Source organism: Oncorhynchus clarkii, chromosome 26, assembly GCF_045791955.1.
Source record: "Oncorhynchus clarkii lewisi isolate Uvic-CL-2024 chromosome 26, UVic_Ocla_1.0, whole genome shotgun sequence".
Lineage (NCBI taxonomy): Eukaryota > Metazoa > Chordata > Actinopteri > Salmoniformes > Salmonidae > Oncorhynchus > Oncorhynchus clarkii.
The window spans coordinates 48,169,689-48,193,462 of NC_092172.1; the positions used below are offsets into that span (position 1 = coordinate 48,169,689).

Here is a 23,774-nt window from a genome sequence, read left to right on the forward strand (position 1 = left end):
GATAATATGGTATGGTGATAATATGGTATGGTGATAATATGGTATGGTGAGGTCTCTCAGTATGGTGATAATATGGTATGGTGAGGTCTCTCAGTATGGTGATAATATGGTATGGTGAGGTCTCTCAGTATGGTGGTAATATGGTATGGTGAGGTCTCTCAGTATGGTGGTAATATGGTATGGTGAGGTCTCTCAGTATGGTGATAATATGGTATGGTGAGGTCTCTCAGTATGGTGATAATATGGTATGGTGAGGTCTCTCAGTATGGTGATAATATGGTATGGTGAGGTCTCTCAGTATGGTGGTAATATGGTAAGGTGATAATATGGTATGGTGAGGTCTCTCAGTATGGTGATAATATGGTATGGTGACGTCTCTCAGTATGGTGGTAATATGGTATGGTGATAATATGGTATGGTGAGGTCTCTCAGTATGGTGGTAATATGGTATGGTGGTAATACACCATGGCCGACCTTCGCTCCCCCCGACACACACACACATAACCACTGCACTGTGACTCTACTGGACTGGACCGGGCTCCCTCTCTCTCTCACACAGAAACACACACACACACACACACACACACACACACACACACACACACACACACACACACACACACACACACATACTGGAATGCAAGGGTCCTGTTGATGCAGCACATCCTGTCTGGGGATTGGCCAGTTGGCCTGCCTCCCAGGAAGGACCACAGCCAGGATAGATAGAGAGAGTCCAGAGAGGGAGAGGAAGGGAGAGAAGGGGGGAAGAGGGAGGGAGAGAGAGACATGGCCTCCCTGTCTTGTGAAGGAAGGGCCACAGCCAGGGGAAAGAGAGAGAGGTGGAGGAGAGGTGGGAGAGAGAGAAATGGCCCACAGTCTCCTAGCCAAGAGAGGGAATGAGGGAGGAAGGAGCGGGAGGAGAGAGAGAAATGGCCTCTCAGGCCCACAGTCTCCTAGCCAAGAGAGGGAACGATGGAGGAAGGAGCGGGAGGAGAGAGAGAAATGGCCTCTCAGGCCCACAGTCTCCTAGCCAAGAGAGGGAAAGAGGGAGGAAGGAGCGGGAGGAGAGAGAGAAATGGCCTCTCAGGCCCACAGTCTCCTAGCCAAGAGAGGGAAAGATGGAGGAAGGAGCGGGAGGAGAGAGAGAAATGGGCTCTCAGGCCCACAGTCTCCTAGCCAAGAAAGGGAACGAGGGAGGAAGGAGCGGGAGGAGAGAGAGAGAGGTGGAGGAGAGGTGGGAGAGAGTGAAATGGCCTCTGGCCCACAGTCTCCTAACCAAGAGAGGGAACGATGGAAGAAGGAGCGGGAGGAGAGAGAGAGAGAGACAGGGAATAAAGAGAAAGGGACTGTATCTCCTGATCTGACAGGATTCTGAATCAACTCTCTACAAATGGAATTGACCCCCAACTTGAATTCAGATGAAGTGATGTTTTACTGTTGTGTTCCTCCTTCTAGATGATTCCTCTGGATTCCTTCGTGGGTCAGAGTGCAGACGGTAAGATGGTTCCTATTATCCCCGGGGGAAACAGCATCCCTCTGACCTTCTCCAACAGGAAGGAGTATGTAGCCCGGGCCATCGAGTACCGCCTGCACGAGATAGACAGACAGGTACGACACACACACACACAGGAGTACCGCCTGCACGAGATAGACAGACAGGTACGACACACACAAACACACACAGGAGTACCGCCTGCACGAGATAGACAGACAGGTACGACACACAGGAGTACCGCCTGCACGAGATAGACAGACAGGTACGACACACACACACACACACAGGAGTACCGCCTGCACGAGATAGACAGACAGGTACGACACACAGGAGTACCGCCTGCACGAGATAGACAGACAGGTACGACACACACACACACACACAGGAGTACCGCCTGCACGAGATAGACAGACAGGTACGACACACAGGAGTACCGCCTGCACGAGATAGACAGACAGGTACGACACACACACACACACACAGGAGTACCGCCTGCACGAGATAGACAGACAGGTACGACACACAGGAGTACCGCCTGCACGAGATAGACAGACAGGTACGACACACACACACACACACACACAGGAGTACCGCCTGCACGAGATAGACAGACAGGTACGACACACAGGAGTACCGCCTGCACGAGATAGACAGACAGGTACGACACACAGGAGTACCGCCTGCACGAGATAGACAGACAGGTACGACACAAAGGAGTACCGCCTGCACGAGATAGACAGACAGGTACGACACACAGGAGTACCGCCTGCACGAGATAGACAGACAGGTACGACACACACACACACACACACAGGAGTACCGCCTGCACGAGATAGACAGACAGGTACGAGAGGCAGCACACCAGAGCGACTGACAGCTGCTGTTGGTCGTCCTATCGCCTCATGTTTTGTTAATTTCCTGTGGATTCTACATGTCTGCCGCAGTTCATTAACCTCCAGCGGGTGATGACTAACACACCGTGGCCACCTGCCGCTTTTAGACCTTCCTCTTCGTGGTGTCTTCTCTACGAGGCATTATCGAGCTCTCTGCACTACACTTAGGCTATGGCCCCGAGGCTTTTCATTTCAGAGAAAAACTCAGCAGACCTCTCCTCCACTCTGAAACTTGAGATGTATATATTGAATTCTTGGATTAAGACAAGAGGCACTGCGCTGTTTTATAATAGAAACTCAATTCTGAATTGGTTTTAAGATGAAGAATCATGCCTGGAATTTTTCTAAGTAAACTTAACACCCAGCTTGGTTGGCATGGGAACAACTATATTTATAATGGTAGAAACATCATGGTTCAGTATATAACTAGACTATATTTATAATTGTAGAAACATCATGGTTCAGTATATAACTAGACTATATTTATAATTGTAGAAACATCATGGTTCAGTATATAACTAGACTATATTTATAATTGTAGAAACATCATGGTTCAGTATATAACTAGACTATATTTATAATGGGAGAAACATCATGGTTCAGTATATAACTAGACTATATTTATAATTGTAGAAACATCATGGTTCAGTATATAACTAGAAACATCATGGTTCAGTATATAACTAGACTATATTTATAATTGTAGAAACATCATGGTTCAGTATATAACTAGACTATATTTATAATTGTAGAAACATCATGGTTCAGTATATAACTAGACTATATTTATAATTGTAGAAACATCATGGTTCAGTATATAACTAGACTATATTTATAATTGTAGAAACATCATGGTTCAGTATATAACTAGACTATATTTATAATTGTAGAAACATCATGGTTCAGTATATAACTAGACTATATTTATAATTGTAGAAACATCATGGTTCAGTATATAACTAGACTATATTTATAATGGGAGAAACATCATGGTTCAGTATATAACTAGACTATATTTATAATTGTAGAAACATCATGGTTCAGTATATAACTAGAAACATCATGGTTCAGTATATAACTAGACTATATTTATAATTGTAGAAACATCATGGTTCAGTATATAACTAGACTATATTTATAATTGTAGAAACATCATGGTTCAGTATATAACTAGACTATATTTATAATTGTAGAAACATCATGGTTCAGTATATAACTAGACTATATTTATAATTGTAGAAACATCATGGTTCAGTATATAACTAGACTATATTTATAATTGTAGAAACGTCATGATTCAGTATATAACTATAACTAGACTGTATTTATAAGTGTTAGACTCTAAGGTGTTTAGAGTACAGTACATGTCTCTGTTAGTTATGTGTTTAACTCTCAACTGGAAACTCTTGTTTCATATCTCCCCTCCCCCCGGTCTCTCTCCCCTGTCTTTCTCCTTCCCCTATCCCTCTCTCTCTCTCCCCCTCTTTCTCTCTCCCTTCCCTCCCTATCCCTCTCTCTCTCCCTCTATCCCTCTCTCTCCCCTTATCCCTCTCACCCATCCCTCTCGATCCCCCCCTCTCTCTCTTGCTCCCTCTCTCTCTCTCCCTCCCCTATTCCTCTCTCTCTCTCCCTCCCCTCACTATCCCTCTCTCTCTCCCCTTATCCCTCTCTCCCATCCCTCTCTATCCCCCCTCTCTCTCTTGCTCCCTCTCTCTCTCTCCTTCCCCTATCCCTCTCTCTCTCTCCCCCTCTTTCTCTCTCCCTTCCCTCCCTATCCCTCTCTCTCTCCCTCTATCCCTCTCTCTCCCCTTATCCCTCTCTCCCATCCCTCTCGATCCCCCCTCTCTCTCTTGCTCCCTCTCTCTCTCTCCCTCCCCTATTCCTCTCTCTCCCTCATCTCCCCCCCCCTTCTCTCTCCCAGGTGGCGGTGGTGCGTGAAGGCATGTCCTGGATCGTCCCTGTCCCTCTCCTCTCCCTCCTCACAGCCAAACAACTGGAGCAGATGGTTTGTGGGATGCCAGAGATCAGTGTGGACGTGCTCAAGAAGGTCTCATTACTTTATTACTGTCTTACGTTTGTTTTCATTTCATTGTTTTGCTGTAAAGTGATTTCAATATGCACTGACCGACTTACTGACTGACTGACTGACTGACTGACTGACTGGCTGACTGACTGACTGGCTGACTGACTGACTGGCTGACTGACTGGCTGACTGACTGACTGACCGACTTACTGACTGACTGACTGACTGACTGACTGGCTGACTGACTGACTGACTGGCAGACTGGCTGACTGGCTGACTGACTGGCTGACTGACTGACTGACTGACTGGCTGACTGACTGACTGGCTGACTGACTGACTGGCTGGCTGGCTGACTGGCTGGCTGACTGACTGGCTGACTGGCTGACTGACTGACTGGCTGACTGACTGACTGGCTGACTGACTAAGTGATAATTGGCTGGCTGACTGACTGGCTGACTGACTGGCTGACTGACTGACTGGCTGACTGACTGACTAAGTGATGATTGGCTGACTGACTGACTGGCTGACTGGCTGACTGGCTGGCTGGCTGGCTGACTGACTGACTGACTGGCTGACTGACTGACTAAGTGATGATTGACTGACTGGCTGACTGACTGACTAAGTGATGATTGGCTGACTGACTGACTGCCTGCCTGACTGACTGACTAAGTGATGATTGGCTGACTGACTGATTGACAAAGTGATGATTGGCTGACTGACTGACTAAGTGATGATTGGCTGACTGACTGACTGCCTGCCTGACTGACTGACTAAGTGATGATTGGCTGACTGGCTGACTGACTGATTGACTAAGTGATGATTGGCTGACTGACTGACTGATTAAGTGATGATTGGCTGACTGACTGACTGCCTGACTGACTGACTGACTAAGTGATGATTGGCTGACTGGCTGACTGCCTGACTGACTGACTGACTAAGTGATGATTGGCTGGCTGACTGACTGACTAAGTGATGATTGGCTGACTGACTGACTGACTGACTAAGTGATGATTGGCTGACTGACTGACTGACTGACTGACTGACTGACTGACTGACTAAGTGATGATTGGCTGACTGACTGACTGACTAAGTGATGATTGGCTGACTGATTGACTGCCTGACTGATTGACTGCCTGACTGATTGACTGACTGACTGACTGACTGATTGACTAAGTGATGATTGGCTGACTGACTGACTGATTGACTGACTGGCTGATTGATTGACTGATTTATTGACTGACTGATTGTTGTATTGATGTCTGTATTAGTGGCTGTATTAATTACAGGTAGTGAGGTACCATGAGGTAATGGCTGTATTAATTACAGGTAGTGTGGTACCATGAGGTAATGGCTGTATTAATTACAGGTAGTGAGGTACCATGAGGTAATGGCTGTATTAATTACAGGTAGTGTGGTACTGTGAGGTAATGGCTGTATTAATTACAGGTAGTGTGGTACCATGAGGTAATGGCTGTATTAATTACAGGTAGTGTGGTACCATGAGGTAATGGCTGTATTAATTACAGGTAGTGTGGTACCTTGAGGTAATGGCTGTATTAATTACAGGTAGTGTGGTACTGTGAGGTAATGGCTGTATTAATTACAGGTAGTGTGGTACCATGAGGTAATGGCTGTATTAATTACAGGTAGTGTGGTACCATGAGGTAATGGCTGTATTAATTACAGGTAGTGTGGTACCATGAGGTAATGGCTGTATTAATTACAGGTAGTGTGGTACCGTGAGGTAATGGCTGTATTAATTACAGGTAGTGTGGTACCATGAGGTAATGGCTGTATTAATTACAGGTAGTGTGGTACCATGAGGTAATGGCTGTATTAATTACAGGTAGTGTGGTACCATGAGGTCATGGCTGTATTAATTACAGGTAGTGAGGTACCATGAGGTAATGGCTGTATTAATTCCAGGTAGTGTGGTACCATTAGGTAATGGCTGTATTAATGGCTGTATTAATTACAGGTTGTGTGGTACCATGAGGTAATGGCTGTATTAATTACAGGTAGTGTGGTACCATGAGGTAATGGCTGTATTAATTACAGGTAGTGTGGTACCATAAGGTAATGGCTGTATTAATTACAGGTAGTGTGGTACCATGAGGTAATGGCTGTATTAATTACAGGTAGTGTGGTACCATGAGGTAATGGCTGTATTAATTACAGGTAGTGTGGTACCATGAGGTAATGGCTGTATTAATGGCTGTATTAATTACAGGTAGTGTGGTACCATGAGGTAATGGCTGTATTAATTACAGGTAGTGAGGTACCATGAGGTAATGGCTGTATTAATTACAGGTAGTGTGGTACCATGAGGTAATGGCTGTATTAATTACAGGTAGTGTGGTACCATGAGGTAATGGCTGTATTAATTACAGGTAGTGTGGTACCATGAGGTAATGGCTGTATTAATGGCTGTATTAATTACAGGTAGTGTGGTACCATGAGGTAATGGCTGTATTAATTACAGGTAGTGTGGTACCATGAGGTAATGGCTGTATTAATTACAGGTAGTGTGGTACCATGAGGTAATGGCTGTATTAATTACAGGTAGTGTGGTACCATGAGGTAATGGCTGTGTTATTTCCAGGTTGTGCGGTACCATGAGGTAATGTCTGTGTTATTTCCAGGTTGTGCGGTACCGTGAGGTAATGTCTGTGTTATTTCCAGGTTGTGCGGTACCATGAGGTAATGTCTGTGTTATTTCCAGGTTGTGTGGTACCGTGAGGTAATGTCTGTATTAATTCCAGGTTGTGCGGTACCGTGAGGTAATGTCTGTGTTATTTCCAGGTTGTGCGGTACCGTGAGGTAATGGCTGTATTAATTCCAGGTTGTGCGGTACCGTGAAGTAATGGCTGTGTTATTTCCAGGTTGTGCGGTACCGTGAGGTAATGTCTGTGTTATTTCCAGGTTGTGCGGTACCGTGAGGTAATGGCTGTATTAATTCCAGGTTGTGAGGTACCGTGAGGTAATGTCTGTTTTATTTCCAGGTTGTGAGGTACCGTGAGGTAATGTCTGTGTTATTTCCAGGTTGTGCGGTACCGTGAGGTAGAAGAGCATCACACTCAGGTCCAGTGGTTCTGGCAGACCCTAGAGGACTTCTCCAACGAGGAGAGGGTTCTGTTCATGCGCTTCGTCTCGGGACGGTCCAGGCTGCCCGCCAACACAGCTGACATCTCCCAGAGGTTCCAGATCATGAAGGTGGACAGGGTAAGACAACCGCCGCTGCCAACACACACACACGCACACACACGCACACACACACACACACACACACACACATACCAACACACACACACACACACACACACACACACACACACACACACACACACACACACACACATACCAACACACACACACACACACACATACCAACACTAAATGCCAGTGTGTGTTCCCCCAGGCTAAATGCCAGTGTGTGTTCCCCCAGTCTAAATGCCAGTGTGTGTTCCCCCAGTCTAAATGCCAGTGTGTGTTCCCCCAGTCTAAATGCCAGTGTGTGTTCCCCCAGGCTAAATGCCAGTGTGTGTTCCCCCAGTCTAAATGCCAGTGTGTGTTCCCCCAGTCTAAATGCCAGTGTGTGTTCCCCCAGTCTAAATGCCAGTGTGTGTTCCCCCAGTCTAAATGCCAGTGTGTGTTCCCCCAGTCTAAATGCCAGTGTGTGTTCCCCCAGGCTAAATGCCAGTGTGTGTTCCCCCAGGCTAAATGCCAGTGTGTGTTCCCCCAGTCTAAATGCCAGTGTGTGTTCCCCCAGTCTAAATGCCAGTGTGTGTTCCCCCAGGCTAAATGCCAGTGTGTGTTCCCCCAGTCTAAATGCCAGTGTGTGTTCCCCCAGGCTAAATGCCAGTGTGTGTTCCCCCAGTCTAAATGCCAGTGTGTGTTCCCCCAGGCTAAATGCCAGTGTGTGTTCCCCCAGTCTAAATGCCAGTGTGTGTTCCCCCAGTCTAAATGCCAGTGTGTGTTCCCCCAGGCTAAAGGCCAATGCGTTTCTCTGCCAATAGAAGAACAGCTCAAAGACAGAACTACACACATTTAAATGGAGAAGATACATACATTACAAGAGAATGTTGATGATGTAATGAACACCTCTCTCTCTACCTCTTTCCCCACCTCTCTCTCTACCTCTTTCCCCACCTCTCTCTCTACCTCTTTCCCTACCTCTCTCTCTACCTCTTTCCCCATCTCTCTCTCTACCTCTTTCCCCACCTCTCTCTCTACCTCTTTCCCCACCTCTCTCTCTACCTCTTTCCCCACCTCTCTCTCTACCTCTTTCCCCACCTCTCTCTCTACCTCTGCCCCCCCTGTCTCTCTCTGCCCCCCCCCCCCCGTCTCTCTCTGCCCCCCCCCCCTGTCTCTCTCTGTCCCCCCCGTCTCTCTCTGCCCCCCCCCCCCATCCCCCCCCATACAGCCCTATGATAGCCTGCCGACCTCCCAGACCTGTTTCTTCCAGCTGCGTCTGCCTCCTTACTCCAGCCAGACGGTGATGGCAGAGAGACTCCGCTACGCCATCAACAACTGTCGCTCCATCGACATGGACAACTACATGTTGTCACGCAACGTAGACAACGCCGAGGGCTCGGACACGGACTACTGACCAACCACAGTCTGGCCAGACCAGATGCACCGTCACCACACACACACACACACACACACACACACACACACACACACACACGCAACGTAGACAACGCTGAGGGCTCGGACACCGACTACTGACCAACCACAGTCTGCCCAGACCAGATGCACCCTCACCACACACACACACACACACACACACACACGCAACGTAGACAACGCTGAGGGCTCGGACACCGACTACTGACCAACCACAGTATGCCCAGACCAGATGCACCCTCACCACACACACACACACACACACAACAAGACCCAGGAAAGACCGGGCATGGATGGAATATAGACTGTCCTCTCCTCTCACAGACCCTCACCACACACACACACACACACACACAACGTAGACCCAGGAAAGACCGGGCCTGGATGGAATATAGACTGTCCTCTCCTTTCACAGACCCTCACCACACACACACACACACACACACAACGTAGACCCAGGAAAGACCAGGCCTGGATGGAATATAGACTGTCCTCTCACAGAGCGGCACACAGCAGAAACCCAGAAGGACGTCATCTTCTTCGTTGCCCGTTATCAACGTTACAGTAGGAAGTCCCAGAGCAGCAACAACAGAGAGTTCATTTACCTGTACGGGAAAAGGCCCGGGTCACTTTTAAACATGGCATTATATTCCATGTTTCTCAACACATAAGACATAATGGATGGATTTGATTCAATGTTTTTATTTTTCACCGAATGGGGTTTTATTTAGTAATGTTTTTTTGTTTTTTTTAAAGCAAATTTAAAAAAACCAGAAGCAGTTCATTGAGTATTATTATTATTATTATTATTATTTTGGTCGTTTTTTTTTTAATCGCTTCATTTCTTTCAGGGTTTTCTTTTTTTTGGCATGGAGGTATGTTTATTTAGTCGTTGGGAAAATGTGTATAAGAGTATTCATTCACCCCAAGTGAAGAAGAAAATTTAAAAAAAAATGATGTTGTACAATTGTGTATAATGTTTCATTAGGAAAAATGTTTTACATTAAATATCCATATTTATTTTTGTTTTCATTTTTTAAATTGCCAATGCTGGGTTTCCTAAAGCAGGAACAAACAAAAGAAACGGAAATAAAATGCTTCAGAACGGACTTGTTCAAGTTTATTCTGTGATCAATAGCGGGGTCTTGGAAGTGGTCGGTTTAGAGATGAAACCGAGGTGAAATCAGAATATTATATCATTATAATACAAAACGTTGATGGAGAAACACTTTGTTTCGCAGAAAACAAATATCATCACATTTATTTTTTATTATAGTATAAAAAACGTCACAAAAGGCCACCTTTTAGGGAGGTTAAAGTAAATCTACCTTGGAACATTGTCCCCCAAAAAATATATTTACACAACAAACAAACAAACAAAAAACTCCTTCCCATCGTTTGAGTCAGAAGACATTGTTCAACAATGCGTATGTTGTTCACACATGAGCCAGTTTAGAATCAGATGTTGATGTTTACGTCACATGGTATCTGGTGTCAGATATTGTTGCTTACATCACATAGTATCTAGTATCTGGTGTCAGATATTGTTGTTTACATCACATGGTATCTGGTGTCAGATATTGATGTTTACATCACATGTTATCTAGTATCTGGTGTCAGATATTGTTGTTTACATCACATGGTATCTAGTATCTGGTGTCAGATATTGTTGTTTACATCACATGGTATCTAGTATCTGGTGTCAGATATTGTTGTTTACATCACATGGTATCTGGTGTCAGATATTGTTGTTTACATCACATAGTATCTAATATCTGGTGTCAGATATTGTTGTTTACATCACATGTTATCTAGTATCTGGTGTCAGATATTGTTGTTTACATCACATGGTATCTAGTATCTGGTGTCAGATATTGTTGTTTACATCACATGTTATCTAGTATCTGGTGTCAGATATTGTTGTTTACATCACATGGTATCTGGTGTCAGATATTGTTGTTTACATCACATGGTATCTGGTGTCAGATATTGTTGTTTACATCACATGGTATTTAGTATCTGGTGTCAGATATTGTTGTTTACATCACATGGTATCTGGTGTCAGATATTGTTTACATCACATGGTATCTGGTGTCAGATATTGTTGTTTACATCACATGTTATCTAGTATCTGGTGTCAGATATTGTTGTTTACATCACATAGTATCTAATATCTGGTGTCAGATATTGTTGTTTACATCACATGTTATCTAGTATCTGGTGTCAGATATTGTTGTTTACATCACATGGTATCTAGTATCTGGTGTCAGATATTGTTGTTTACATCACATGTTATCTAGTATCTGGTGTCAGATATTGTTGTTTACATCACATGGTATCTGGTGTCAGATATTGTTGTTTACATCACATGGTATCTGGTGTCAGATATTGTTGTTTACATCACATGGTATTTAGTATCTGGTGTCAGATATTGTTGTTTACATCACATGGTATCTGGTGTCAGATATTGTTTACATCACATGGTATCTGGTGTCAGATATGATTCCCACATTGATTGCATCCCAAATGGCACCATTGGGGACCCAGCCATTATCTGGTGTGTAGAAGGATTGTCAGAGATAATGGTTAACTGGATAGAACAGGAAATGGCTGGTAGGAGGGACTGGGGCTGTTATATTGTCCCTCACTCTGTAGCTAAGGCTCTCTATGGAAGACTGTCTCTCTCTCTCTGTCTGTCTCTGTCTTCATAGTCTGTCACTCTCTCTCTGTCTTCATAGTCTCTCTGTCTCTCTCTGTCTTCATAGTCTGTCTCTCTGTCTTCATAGTCTGTCTCTCTCGGTCTTCATAGTCTGTCTCTCTCTCTGTCTTCATAGTCTCTCTGTCTCTCTGTCTGTCTGTCTCTCTCTCTGTCTTCATAGTCTCTCTGTCTCTCTCTGTCTTCATAGTCTGTCTCTCTCTCCATCTCTCTCAGTTCACCACATTACAGCCCAAGTGAAATGCTTGACAGGCACTGTCTGTCTGTCTGTCTGCCGGTGACCAGATAAATCTTCTCTTGGTGTAGTTCAAGGTCTCCACAGTGACCCTTGGCATGTCACACAGGAGGAGCAGGGAGTCGTGTCAGGGCCAAGCTGATAGGTGGAATGGCTGACGTCAGGTTGTCTCGTTGTTGTTGTTGTTGTTGTTGATCCTATCTATGGTCCAACGTGGACATGGTGTCAACATGAGGTCGCGCTATTGTGTCAACTAACAAAAACAAGTCGACTGAATGAAGGAAGAGTCCAACTGTCAGAGCTGAGTGAGTGGTTAGTTACCTTTCACATGGGATACTACTCTACCAGGATGGATATCAGGGGGCCATTTGGGATCTAATCACATTCTGTCAGCTGTCGGAAAAACGAGAGCCCATATCCCAGTATTCCTGTTATTGTTCCTGTTATTATTCCTGCTTTTAAGACCCTTCTTGTTCCCAGATGGGAAACCAGGCTATCCAGTCCAACCATTTATCCATCTGATCACCCTCAACTTCCTCAGGCCAGATAAGTCCAACTCAACTCCCTCAGTCCAGATAAGTCCAACTCAACTTCCTCAGGCCAGATAAGTCCAACTCAACTTCCTCAGGCCAGATAAGTCCAACTCAACTACCTCAGTCCAGATAAGTCCAACTCAACTTCCTCAGGCCAGATAAGTCCAACTTCCTCAGGCCAGATAAGTCCAACTTCCTCAGGCCAGATAAGTCCAACTCAACTTCCTCAGTCCAGATAAGTCCAACTCAACTTCTTCAGGCCAGATAAGTCCAACTTCCTCAGGCCAGATAAGTCCAACTCAACTACCTCAGTCCAGATAAGTCCAACTCAACTTCCTCAGGCCAGATAAGTACAACTCAACTACCTCAGTCCAGATAAGTCCAACTTCCTCAGGCCAGATAAGTACAACTCAACTTCCTCAGTCCAGATAAGTCCAACTCAACTACCTCAGGCCAGATAAGTCCAACTTCCTCAGGCCATATAAGTATAACTCAACTACCTCAGGCCAGATAAGTCCAACTTCCTCAGGCCAGATAAGTACAACTCAACTACCTCAGTCCAGATAAGTCCAACTTCCTCAGGCCAGATAAGTACAACTCAACTACCTCAGTCCAGATAAGTCCAACTTCCTCAGGCCAGATAAGTACAACTCAACTTCCTCAGTCCAGATAAGTCCAACTCAACTTCCTCAGGCCAGATAAGTCCAACTCAACTACCTCAGTCCAGATAAGTCCAACTCAACTTCCTCAGTCCAGATAAGTCCAACTCAACTCCCTCAGGCCAGATAAGTCCAACTCAACTTCCTCAGGCCAGATAAGTCCAACTCAACTACCTCAGTCCAGATAAGTCCAACTCAACTCCCTCAGGCCAGATAAGTCAAACTCAACTTCCTCAGGCCAGATAAGTCCAACTTCCTCAGGCCAGATAAGTCCAACTCAACTCCCTCAGGCCAGATAAGTCCAACTCAACTTCCTCAGTCCAGATAAGTCCAACTCAACTGCACCAAATGAAAGTGATGGGCAAGGCTACTGCATGTAGGATATTGATGGAGATGTGTGTCTCTCCTTTCCCCAAGACCCTTTCTGTTTTACACCTCTCTCTCTCTGTCTGTCCTCAAGATAACAAACAAAACCAAGGTTAGTTTTGTTTGTTATGTCTCCTCTCCTCCATGTCTCAGTGTCTTACTGCAGGTCTATAATATGTCTCCTCCATGTCTCAGTGTCTTACTGCAGGTCTATAATATGTCTCCTCTCCTCCATGTCTCTGTGTCTTACTGCAGGTCTATAATATGTCTCCTCCATGTCTCAGTGTCTTACTGCAGGTCTATAATATGTCTCCTCTCCTCCATGTCTCTGTGTCTTACTGCAGGTCTATAATATGTCTCCTCTCCTCCATGTCTCTGTGTCTTACTGCAGGTCTATAATATGTCTCCTCCATGTCTCTGTGTCTTACTGCAGGTCTATAATATGTCTCCTCTCCTCCATGTCTCTGTGTCTTACTGCAGGTCTATAATATGTCTCCTCTCCTCCATGTCTCAGTGTCTTACTGCAGGTCTATAATATGTCTCCTCCATGTCTCAGTGTCTTACTGCAGGTCTATAATATGTCTCCTCTCCTCCATGTCTCTGTGTCTTACTGCAGGTCTATAATATGTCTCCTCCATGTCTCAGTGTCTTACTGCAGGTCTATAATATGTCTCCTCTCCTCCATGTCTCTGTGTCTTACTGCAGGTCTATAATATGTCTCCTCTCCTCCATGTCTCTGTGTCTTACTGCAGGTCTATAATATGTCTCCTCCATGTCTCTGTGTCTTACTGCAGGTCTATAATATGTCTCCTCTCCTCCATGTCTCTGTGTCTTACTGCAGGTCTATAATATGTCTCCTCTCCTCCATGTCTCAGTGTCTTACTGCAGGTCTATAATATGTCTCCTCCATGTCTCAGTGTCTTACTGCAGGTCTATAATATGTCTCCTCTCCTCCATGTCTCTGTGTCTTACTGCAGGTCTATAATATATATCCTGCCCTCCATGTCTCTGTGTCTTACTGCAGGTCTATAATATGTCTCCTCTCCTCCATGTCTCTGTGTCTTACTGCAGGTCTATAATATATCTCCTCTCCTCCATGTCTCAGTGTCTTACTGCAGATAAACCAACCGTAGTTGGATCACATGATGGATCACATGACACACAGCTCTTAAAGAGACAACGTCCCGCTCAGACACCGACCTTTGCCCCCTGCTGTATTGGAGAGCCTGTTGTGGAAAGATACAGCTCTGTCTCTCCCGGGTCAACTCTGTGCCCAGATCAGTCCTTATCTCCTCCATGGACCATGTCTGAGTCTAGCTGTTACGAACGGCTGCTCTCCCCACCACCTCCCGGACTCTGACCTCCCATGTCTCTGGGTGAGATGATGCTCTCCCCACCACCTCCCGGACTCTGACCTCCCATGTTTCTGGGTGAGATGATGCTCTCCCCACCACCTCCCGGACTATGACCTCCCATGTTTCTGGGTGAGATGATGCTCTCCTTGGACTGGAGCAGCCTCTCCAGGCAGGGCGAGCTGATCTTCCCCGACGGAGGCCCTCGTCGGTGGGCTCGGGGTCTGACTCTGTAAGGGTGGGTCTGGACGTGGGGGTCCACAGTGCTCCCTTGGGGGTCAGTGCTGGAGGAGACCGCGTCGTCTTGGGTTTGTTCCTGGTCGTCGGCTGGACGGTTGGATCCCAGGGAGCAGGCGATGGAGGGTCTGACCAGGCTCGGTGGCTCTTGCTGGGCTGTCTCTGTCTCTGTGTCGGAGGAGCAGATGGGGGCGGTGTGGAGACGTTTGAGATGAGTGGCAGAGGAGTAGGGGAAGGAGCCGGGCAGGGGTCCGTCGGAGGCTCGCAGGGCTGGGTGGTGGTCACCCTCTGGGGGGGAGACGACGGGAGGAGAGGCTGGAGGTGGTGGCTGGGCTGGGGCCTGGTACTGCTGTGGAGAGTCAGAACGGAATAGGTTCGGTTTGTATCCCTTTGTCCACCATGAAGAACTGACTACAAAGAATAGTAGAATATCCCTCTTCCTTAAGAGACATTATGACATTATGACTGAGTAGAATTCTGCCTCCTGCTTTCTAATGGGATTCTACACTCCAGAGTGTTATCTAGTGATGACATCATAACTTCAATTGTCTAACATCTTCTGAGGGGGAGAGAACAGAACACAGTCGGTCTGGCACGAGAGGGGAAAATTAGGAACCTTGTTTTTCCTCCTCTCCTACTTCTTAACCTCCTCATCCTCCTCCCTTCCCTCTACTCCTCCTCCCTTCTCTTCTCCTCCCTTCTCTCCTCCTCCCTTCCCCTCTCCTCCCTGCTCTCCTCCTCCCTTCCCCTCTCCTCCCTTATCTCCTCCTCCCTTCTCTCCTCTTCCCTTCTCCTTTCCTCCCTTCTCTCCTCCTCCCTTCTCTCCTCCTCCCTTTTCTCCTCCTCCCTTCTCTCCTCCTCCCTTCTCTTCTCCTCCCTTCTCTCCTCCTCCCTTCTCTCCTCCTCCTTTCTCTCCTCCTCCCTTCCCCTCTCCTCCCTTCTCTCCTCCTCCTTTCTCTCCTCCTCCCTTCTCTCCTCCTCCCTTCCCTTCTCTCCTCCTCCCTTCTCTCCTCCTCCCTTCCCCTCTCCTCCCTTCCCCTCTACTCCCTTCTCTCCTCCTCCCTTCTCTCTTCCTCCCTCTACTCCTCCTCCCTTCTCTCCTCCTCTTCCAGACCTCTACCTGTCCTCTAAGACATTCCTCTGTTGTTCTCAGTCCATTGTCTTATGTAAAATGACACCTCTATAATTCCTCTCCTGTAGAGATAGATTGTAAAACCTGCTCTGTCCTCTTCCTGCTATTCTCAGGATAATGGATATGATGGGCTCCTCTCCTCCCTCCCTCCCTTCCTCCCTCCCTTCCTCCCTCAACTCCTACCTGTAGGGTTGCGTTCCGAACTGCACTGAAAGTGGCTGCTCTCCTATCTTCCTACTAGCATAGCTACCACATACGATGTAGCAGTGTTCTGGACATGCATTCTACCATTCTAAGTGGTATGCTGGTGTCAATATTGGAGCAGTCTTTCATCAAACCTCACTGTTAAAGACCTTTACCTTGTGTCTCTTAGCTGGAGTGTGGTGCTCTTCCTGGCTGTCATTGTGCTGGTCTGGGTCTGAGTCTGGGCCTGGGCCTGGGTCTGGGCCTGAGTCTGGGCCTGGGCCTGGGTCTGGGTCTGGGCCTGGGCCTGGGTCTGGGTGGGCTCTGACTTGAGGAAACCAGCTATGGAGCATCGCTTCCATCTTCAGGATCACACTGACGTAGCGCTCACTACAAACAGAACACAGAACATACCAAGATTTAGAACACAGAATAGAACACAGAACAGAGAAAATAACTGAGTTTAGAACACAGAACACATAAAAGAACAGGGTTTAGAACACAGAACACATAATAGAACAGGGTTTAGAACACAGAACACATAATAGAACAGGGTTTAGAACACAGCACACATACTAGAACAGGGTTTAGAACACAGAACACATAATAGAACAGGGTTTAGAACACAGAACAGATAACAGAACAGGGTTTAGAACACAGAACACATAATAGAACAGGGTTCTAGTACACTACTATAAACCAGAGGCCTATTCCCTATATAGTACACTACTATAGACCAGAGCCCTATTCCCTATATAGGGCACTACTTTTGTCCAGGGTGCCATTTGGGAGGCAAACGGAGTGAGAGTTGGTGATGACATAAATGTCAGTGAATAAACAGGTTCAGCATGTTGTCATGTCTGTGTCCGTTCCAAACCTCCACTGATCCCATCTGTACATTCTGCCTCTGACCTGGGCATGTTTACCTCTACAGGAGAAATGTGACGTGATGCTGTGTGCTGCCTGCTTGCTGCCTGCTTGTTGCCTGCTTGTTGCCTGCTTGCTGCCTGCTTGCTGCCTGCTTGCTGCCTGCTTGCTGCCTGCTTGCTGCCTGCTTGTTGCCTGCTTGCTGCCTGCTTGTTGCCTGCTTGCTGCCTGCTTGTTGCCTGCTTGCTGCCTGCATGTTTCCTGCTTGTTGCCTGCTTGCTGCCTGCTTGTTGCCTGCTTGCTGCCTGCTTGTTGCCTATTTGCTGGCTGCTTGCTGCCTGCTTGTTGCCTGCTTGTTGCCTGCTTGTTGCCTGCTTGCTGCCTGCTTGCTACCTGCTTGCTACCTGCTTGCTGCCTGCTTGTTGCCTGCTTGCTGCCTGCTTGTTGCCTGCTTGCTGCCTGCTTGTTGCCTGCTTGCTGCCTGCTTGCTGCCTGCTTGCTGCCTGCTTGTTGCCTATTTGCTGGCTGCTTGCTGCCTGCTTGTTGCCTGCTTGTTGCCTGCTTGTTGCCTGCTTGCTGCCTGCTTGCTGCCTGCTTGTTGCCTGCTTGCTGCCTGCTTGCTGCCTGCTTGTTGCCTGCTTGAGTGTCTGAGCAGCTATGCTGCTGTATAGTCAGTCACACACGCTGCATGATCCTGTCCACACGTGGCAGCGTGCGGGGGAGGGAGGGAGCGAGGGAGGGAGCAAGCGAGCGAGGGAGGGAGCGAGGGATGGAGGGAAGGAGGGAGGGAGGGACCCTGTTCCTTCCATTCACCGCTATAAATAGTCAGTAAGCCTCGAGGCCGTTCGACTGCCTATCTATCGCCCCGTAGTGGCCTCGCTCAGTGTGTGTGTGTGTGTGTGTGTGTGTGTGTGTGTGTGTGTGTGTGTGTGTGTGTGTGTGTGTGCTCTGCTGCTTTAAGCAGCCAGTGGGATTTAACACTGTTTCACCAACACCCCCTCCCCCCTCTCTATCTCTTTTGTCTTGCCTATTCATCCTTCTCCTCCTCCTCCTCCTCCTCCTCCTCTCATCTGCCTCCCCTTCCCTCCTCCTCCTCTCCTCCTCCTCCTCTCATCTGCCTCCCCTTCCCTCCTCCTCTCATCTGCCTCCCCTTCCCTCCTCCTCCTCCTCCTCTCCTCTTCCTCCTCCTCTCATCTGCCTCCCCTTCCCTCCTCCTCCTCTTCCTCCTCCTCCTCCTCCTCTCATCTGCCTCCCCTTCCCTCCTCCTCCTCCTCTCCTCTGCCTCCCCTTCCCTCCTCCTCCTCCTCCTCCTCTCATCTGCCTACCCTTCCCTCCTCCTCCTCCTCCTCTCATCTGCCTCCCCTTTCCTCATCCTCCTCCTCTCCTCTTCCTCCTCCTCCTCTCATCTGTCTCCCCTTCCCTCTTCCTCCTCCTCTCCTCTGCCTCCCATTTCCTCCCCCTCTCCTCCTCCTCCTCTCATCTGCCTACCCTTCCCTCCTCCTCCTCCTCTCATCTGCCTCCCCTTCCCTCCTCTCCTCATCCTCCTCCTCTCCTCTTCCTCCTCCTCCTCTCATCTGTCTCCCCTTCCCTCCTCCTCCTCCTCTCCTCTGCCTCCCATTTCCTCCTCCTCTCCTCCTCCTCCTCTCATCTGCCTCCCCTTCCCTCCTCCTTATCCTCTCTGTAGTGGGTTCAGATTATTCTGGGTTCCATAATGAGAAGTCACCTGCTGTGAGCTGCTCTACATGTGGTCTGATTCCTTCTCACACACATACATATTACACCCCTGCCCACATAACAGTGGTTTAAAGTCCCGTTATCATACAGATTACACCCCTGCCCACATAACAGTGGGTTAAAGTCCCGTTAGCATCACATACAGATTACACCCCTGCCCACATAACAGTGGTTTAAAGTCCCGTTATCATACAGATTACACCCCTGCCCACATAACAGTGTGTTAAAGTTCCGTTAGCATCACATACAGATTACACCCCTGCCCACATAACAGTGGTTTAAAGTCCCGTTAGCATCACATACAGATTACACCCTACCCACATAACAGTGGGGTAAAGTCCTGTTATCATCACATACAGATTACACCCGTGCCCACATAACAGTGGGTTAAAGTCCCGTTATCGTACAGATTACACCCCTACCCACATAACAGTGGGTTAAAGTCCCGTTAGCCTACAGATTACACCCGTGCCAACATAACAGTGGGTTAAAGTCCCGTTAGCATACAGATTACACCCGTGCCCACATAACAGTGGGTTAAAGTCCTGTTATCATACAGATTACACCCCTACCCACATAACAGTGGGTTAAAGTCCCGTTAGCCTACAGATTACACCCGTGCCCACATAACAGTGGGTTAAAGTCCCGTTAGCCTACAGATTACACCCCTACCCACATAACAGTGGGTTAAAGTCCCGTTAGCATACAGATTACACCCGTGCCAACATAACAGTGGGTTAAAGTCCCGTTAGCCTACAGATTACACCCCTACCCACATAACAGTGGGTTAAAGTCCCGTTAGCATACAGATTACACCCGTGCCCACATAACAGTGGGTTAAAGTCCCGTTATCATACAGATTACACCCGTGCCCACATAACAGTGGGTTAAAGTCCCGTTATCATACAGATTACACCCGTGCCCACATAACAGTGGGTTAAAGTCCCATTAGCATCACATACAGATTACACCCGTGCCCACATAACAGTGGGTTAAAGTCCCGTTAGCATCACATACAGATTACACCCGTGCCCACATAACAGTGGGTTAAAGTCCCGTTAGCATCACATACAGATTACACCCCTACCCACATAACAGTGGGTTAAAGTCCCGTTAGCATCACATACAGATTACACCCCTGCCCACATAACAGTGGGTTAAAGTCCCGTTAGCATCACATACAGATTACACCCCTACCCACATAACAGTGGGTTAAAGTCCCGTTAGCATCACATACAGATTACACCCGTGCCCACATAACAGTGGGTTACAGTCCCATTAGCATCACATACAGATTACACCCCTACCCACATAACAGTGGGTTAAAGTCCCGTTAGCATCACATACAGATTACACCCGTGCCCACATAACAGTGGGTTACAGTCCCGTTAGCATCACATACAGATTACACCCGTGCCCACATAACAGTGGGTTAAAGTCCCGTTAGCCTACAGATTACACCCGTGCCCACATAACAGTGGGTTAAAGTCCCGTTAGCCTCATGTGTGCTAATAGTTCATGGTGACTCCACAACAGGTACCAGCCAGCTAACTAAAACCGAGACATGTCTGTAGCTGGTCCCTGAGGGTATCTAGATCACCCTGACCACTGTTCTTCTGCTTCTGCCTCACTCTCTCTTTGGCCTTTTAGTCTGGGTATCTACATTTCCCTGGACACTGTGACAGGAACTACTGTAGGGAGGGAGAGGAGAACAGACAGGAACTACGGGAGGGAGAGGAGAACAGACAGGAACTACTGCAGGGAGAGGAGAACAGACAGGAACTACTGTAGGGAGAGGAGAACAGACAGGAACTACTGTAGGGAGAGGAGAGGAGAACAGACAGGAACTACTGTAGGGAGAGGAGAACAGACAGTAACTACTGCAGGGAGAGGAGAACAGACAGGAACTACTGTAGGGAGAGGAGAGGAGAACAGACAGGAACTACTATAGGGAGAGGAGAGGAGAACAGACAGTAACTACTGCAGGGAGAGGAGAGGAGAACAGACAGGAACTACTGTAGGGAGAGGAGAGGAGAACAGACAGTGGAACATAACTAATGGAGTCTGACTGTAAACTCTGGGCTCTAGTTAGTGTTCCATGTGGTGTGGTGAGAGTTGGGGACAGAGACGGAGAGAGGAGGAGAGGGGATATTTACCTCATGTTTGGGTTCTGGAGGACTCCCATTATTCTCTGGATCCGGTCCATAGCAACGCTCTCCTGGAAACGGCTAAGACCTGGAAGACAGACGGACAGACAGGGAAAAGTTATCATGAGCAAGAGAGAGAATATGAGTTTGAAAGAACTGCTGGTTTGCTAAGTGACCTATTTAGAAGTAAAGCTGTAAGGACAAGAGACAGACAGTGAGTCTGTTCCAACTACGTTCTTAAAGAACTGCTGGTTTGCTAAGTGACCTATTTAGAAGTAAAGCTGTAAGGACAAGAGACAGACAGTGAGTCTGTTCCAACTCCGTTCTTAAAGAACTGCTGGTTTGCTAAGTGACCTATTTAGAAGTAAAGCTGTAAGGACAAGAGACAGACAGTGAGTCTGTTCCAACTCCGTTCTTAAAGAACTGCTGGTTTGCTAAGTGACCTAATTAGAAGTAAAGCTGTAAGGACAAGAGACAGACAGTGAGTCTGTTCCAACTACGTTCTTAAAGAACTGCTGGTTTGCTAAGTGACCTATTTAGAAGTAAAGCTGTAAGGACAAGAGACAGACAGTGAGTCTGTTCCAACTCCGTTCTTAAAGAACTGCTGGTTTGCTAAGTGACCTATTTAGAAGTAAAGCTGTAAGGACAAGAGACAGACAGTTAGTCTGTTCCAACTCCGTTCTTAAAGAACTGCTGGTTTGCTAAGTGACCTATTTAGAAGTAAAGCTGTAAGGACAAGAGACAGACAGTGAGTCTGTTCCAACTCCGTTCTTAAAGAACTGCTGGTTTGCTAAGTGACCTATTTAGAAGTAAAGCTGTAAGGACAAGAGACAGACAGTGAGTCTGTTCCAACTCCGTTCTTAAAGAACTGCTGGTTTGCTAAGTGACCTATTTAGAAGTAAAGCTGTAAGGACAAGAGACAGACAGTGAGTCTGTTCCAACTCCGTTCTTAAAGAACTGCTGGTTTGCTAAGTGACCTATTTAGAAGTAAAGTTAAAAGGACAAGAGACAGACAGTGAGTCTGTTCCAACTCCGTTCTTAAAGAACTGCTGGTTTGCTAAGTGACCTATTTAGAAGTAAAGCTGTAAGGACAAGAGACAGACAGTGAGTCTGTTCCAACTCCGTTCTTAAAGAACTGCTGGTTTGCTAAGTTACCTATTTCAAATGTCTGTCCTTGGTTCAAAAAAGAGGTTGAGAAACCCTGGTGTCACTCTGACTCCGCCTCCTCATCTGATCCACTAAACCCCTGGTGTCACTCTGACTCCGCCTCCTCATCTGATCCACTAAAACCCCTGGCACTCTGACTTCGCCTCCTCATCTGATCCACTAAACCCCTGGCACTCTGACTCCGCCTCCTCATCTGATCCACTAAACCCCTGGCACTCTGACTCCGCCTCCTCATCTGATCCACTAAACCCCTGGCACTCTGACTCCGCCTCCTCATCTGATCCACTAAACCCCTGGCACTCTGACTCCGCCTCCTCATCTGATCCACTAAACCCCTGGCACTCTGACTCCGCCTCCTCATCTGATCCACTAAACCCCTGGCACTCTGACTCCGCCTCCTCATCTGATCCACTAAACCCCTGGCACTCTGACTCCGCCTCCTCATCTGATCCACTAAACCCCTGGCACTCTGACTCCGCCTCCTCATCTCATCCACTAAATCCCTGGCACACTGACTCCACCTCCTAATCTGATCCACTAATTCCCTGGCACACTGACTCCGCCTCCTAATCTGATTCACTAAATCCCTGGCACTCTGACTCCGCCTCCTCATCTGATCCACTAATTCCCTGGCACTCTGTAGCTCTACATTATCTACCTAACCTGGCCCACACAGCACTACAACAGGCTCTACAATATCTACCTAACCTGGCCCACACAGCACTACAACAGACACTCTGTAGCTACCTAACCTGGCCCACACAGCACTACAACAGACACTCTGTATCTATCTAACCTGGCCCACACAGCACTACAACAGGCACTCTGTATCTACCTAACCTGGCCCACACAGCACTACAACAGGCTCTACAATATCTACCTAACCTGGCCCACACAGCACTACAACAGGCTCTACAATATCTACCTAACCTGGCCCACACAGCACTACAACAGGCTCTACAATATCTACCTAACCTGGTCCACACAGCACTACAACAGGCTCTACAATATCTACCTAACCTGGCCCACACAGCACTACAACAGGCTCTACAATATCTACATAACCTGGCCCACACAGCACTACAACAGGCTCTACAATATCTACCTAACCTGGCCCACACAGCACTACAACAGGCTCTACAATATCTACCTAACCTGGCCCACACAGCACTACAACAGGCTCTACAATATCTACCTAACCTGGCCCACACAGCACTACAACAGGCTCTACAATATCTACCTAGCCTGGCCCACACAGCACTACAACAGGCTCTACAATATCTACCTAACCTGGCCCACACAGCACTACAACAGGCTCTACAATATCTACCTAACCTGGTCCACACAGCACTACAACAGGCTCTACAATATCTACCTAACCTGGCCCACAGAGCACTACAACAGGC

General features: G+C 47.4%; 2 protein-coding genes across 2 annotated transcripts in view; one reads left to right on the plus strand and one right to left on the minus strand.

Annotated features, from left to right (window-relative positions):
- The window catches only part of LOC139385215 (probable E3 ubiquitin-protein ligase HERC1), a 230,863-nt gene extending 219,322 nt beyond the window's left edge, over positions 1 to 11,541 (plus strand). Inside the window, exons 81-84 of the mRNA XM_071130328.1 lie at positions 1,456 to 1,608; positions 4,310 to 4,435; positions 7,454 to 7,633; positions 8,835 to 11,541. Coding sequence (XP_070986429.1) covers positions 1,456 to 1,608; positions 4,310 to 4,435; positions 7,454 to 7,633; positions 8,835 to 9,020 — 645 coding nt within the window. The 3' untranslated portion in view covers positions 9,021 to 11,541. The remainder of the gene's footprint in view (positions 1 to 1,455; positions 1,609 to 4,309; positions 4,436 to 7,453; positions 7,634 to 8,834) is intronic.
- A 3,199-nt stretch (positions 11,542 to 14,740) lies between these two features.
- Positions 14,741 to 23,774, minus strand: part of LOC139385216 (uncharacterized) — a 36,383-nt gene continuing 27,349 nt past the window's right edge. Inside the window, exons 3-5 of the mRNA XM_071130329.1 lie at positions 21,211 to 21,289; positions 16,630 to 16,843; positions 14,741 to 15,487 (exon numbers count right to left, since the gene is read on the minus strand). Coding sequence (XP_070986430.1) covers positions 14,870 to 15,487; positions 16,630 to 16,843; positions 21,211 to 21,289 — 911 coding nt within the window. The 3' untranslated portion in view covers positions 14,741 to 14,869. The remainder of the gene's footprint in view (positions 15,488 to 16,629; positions 16,844 to 21,210; positions 21,290 to 23,774) is intronic.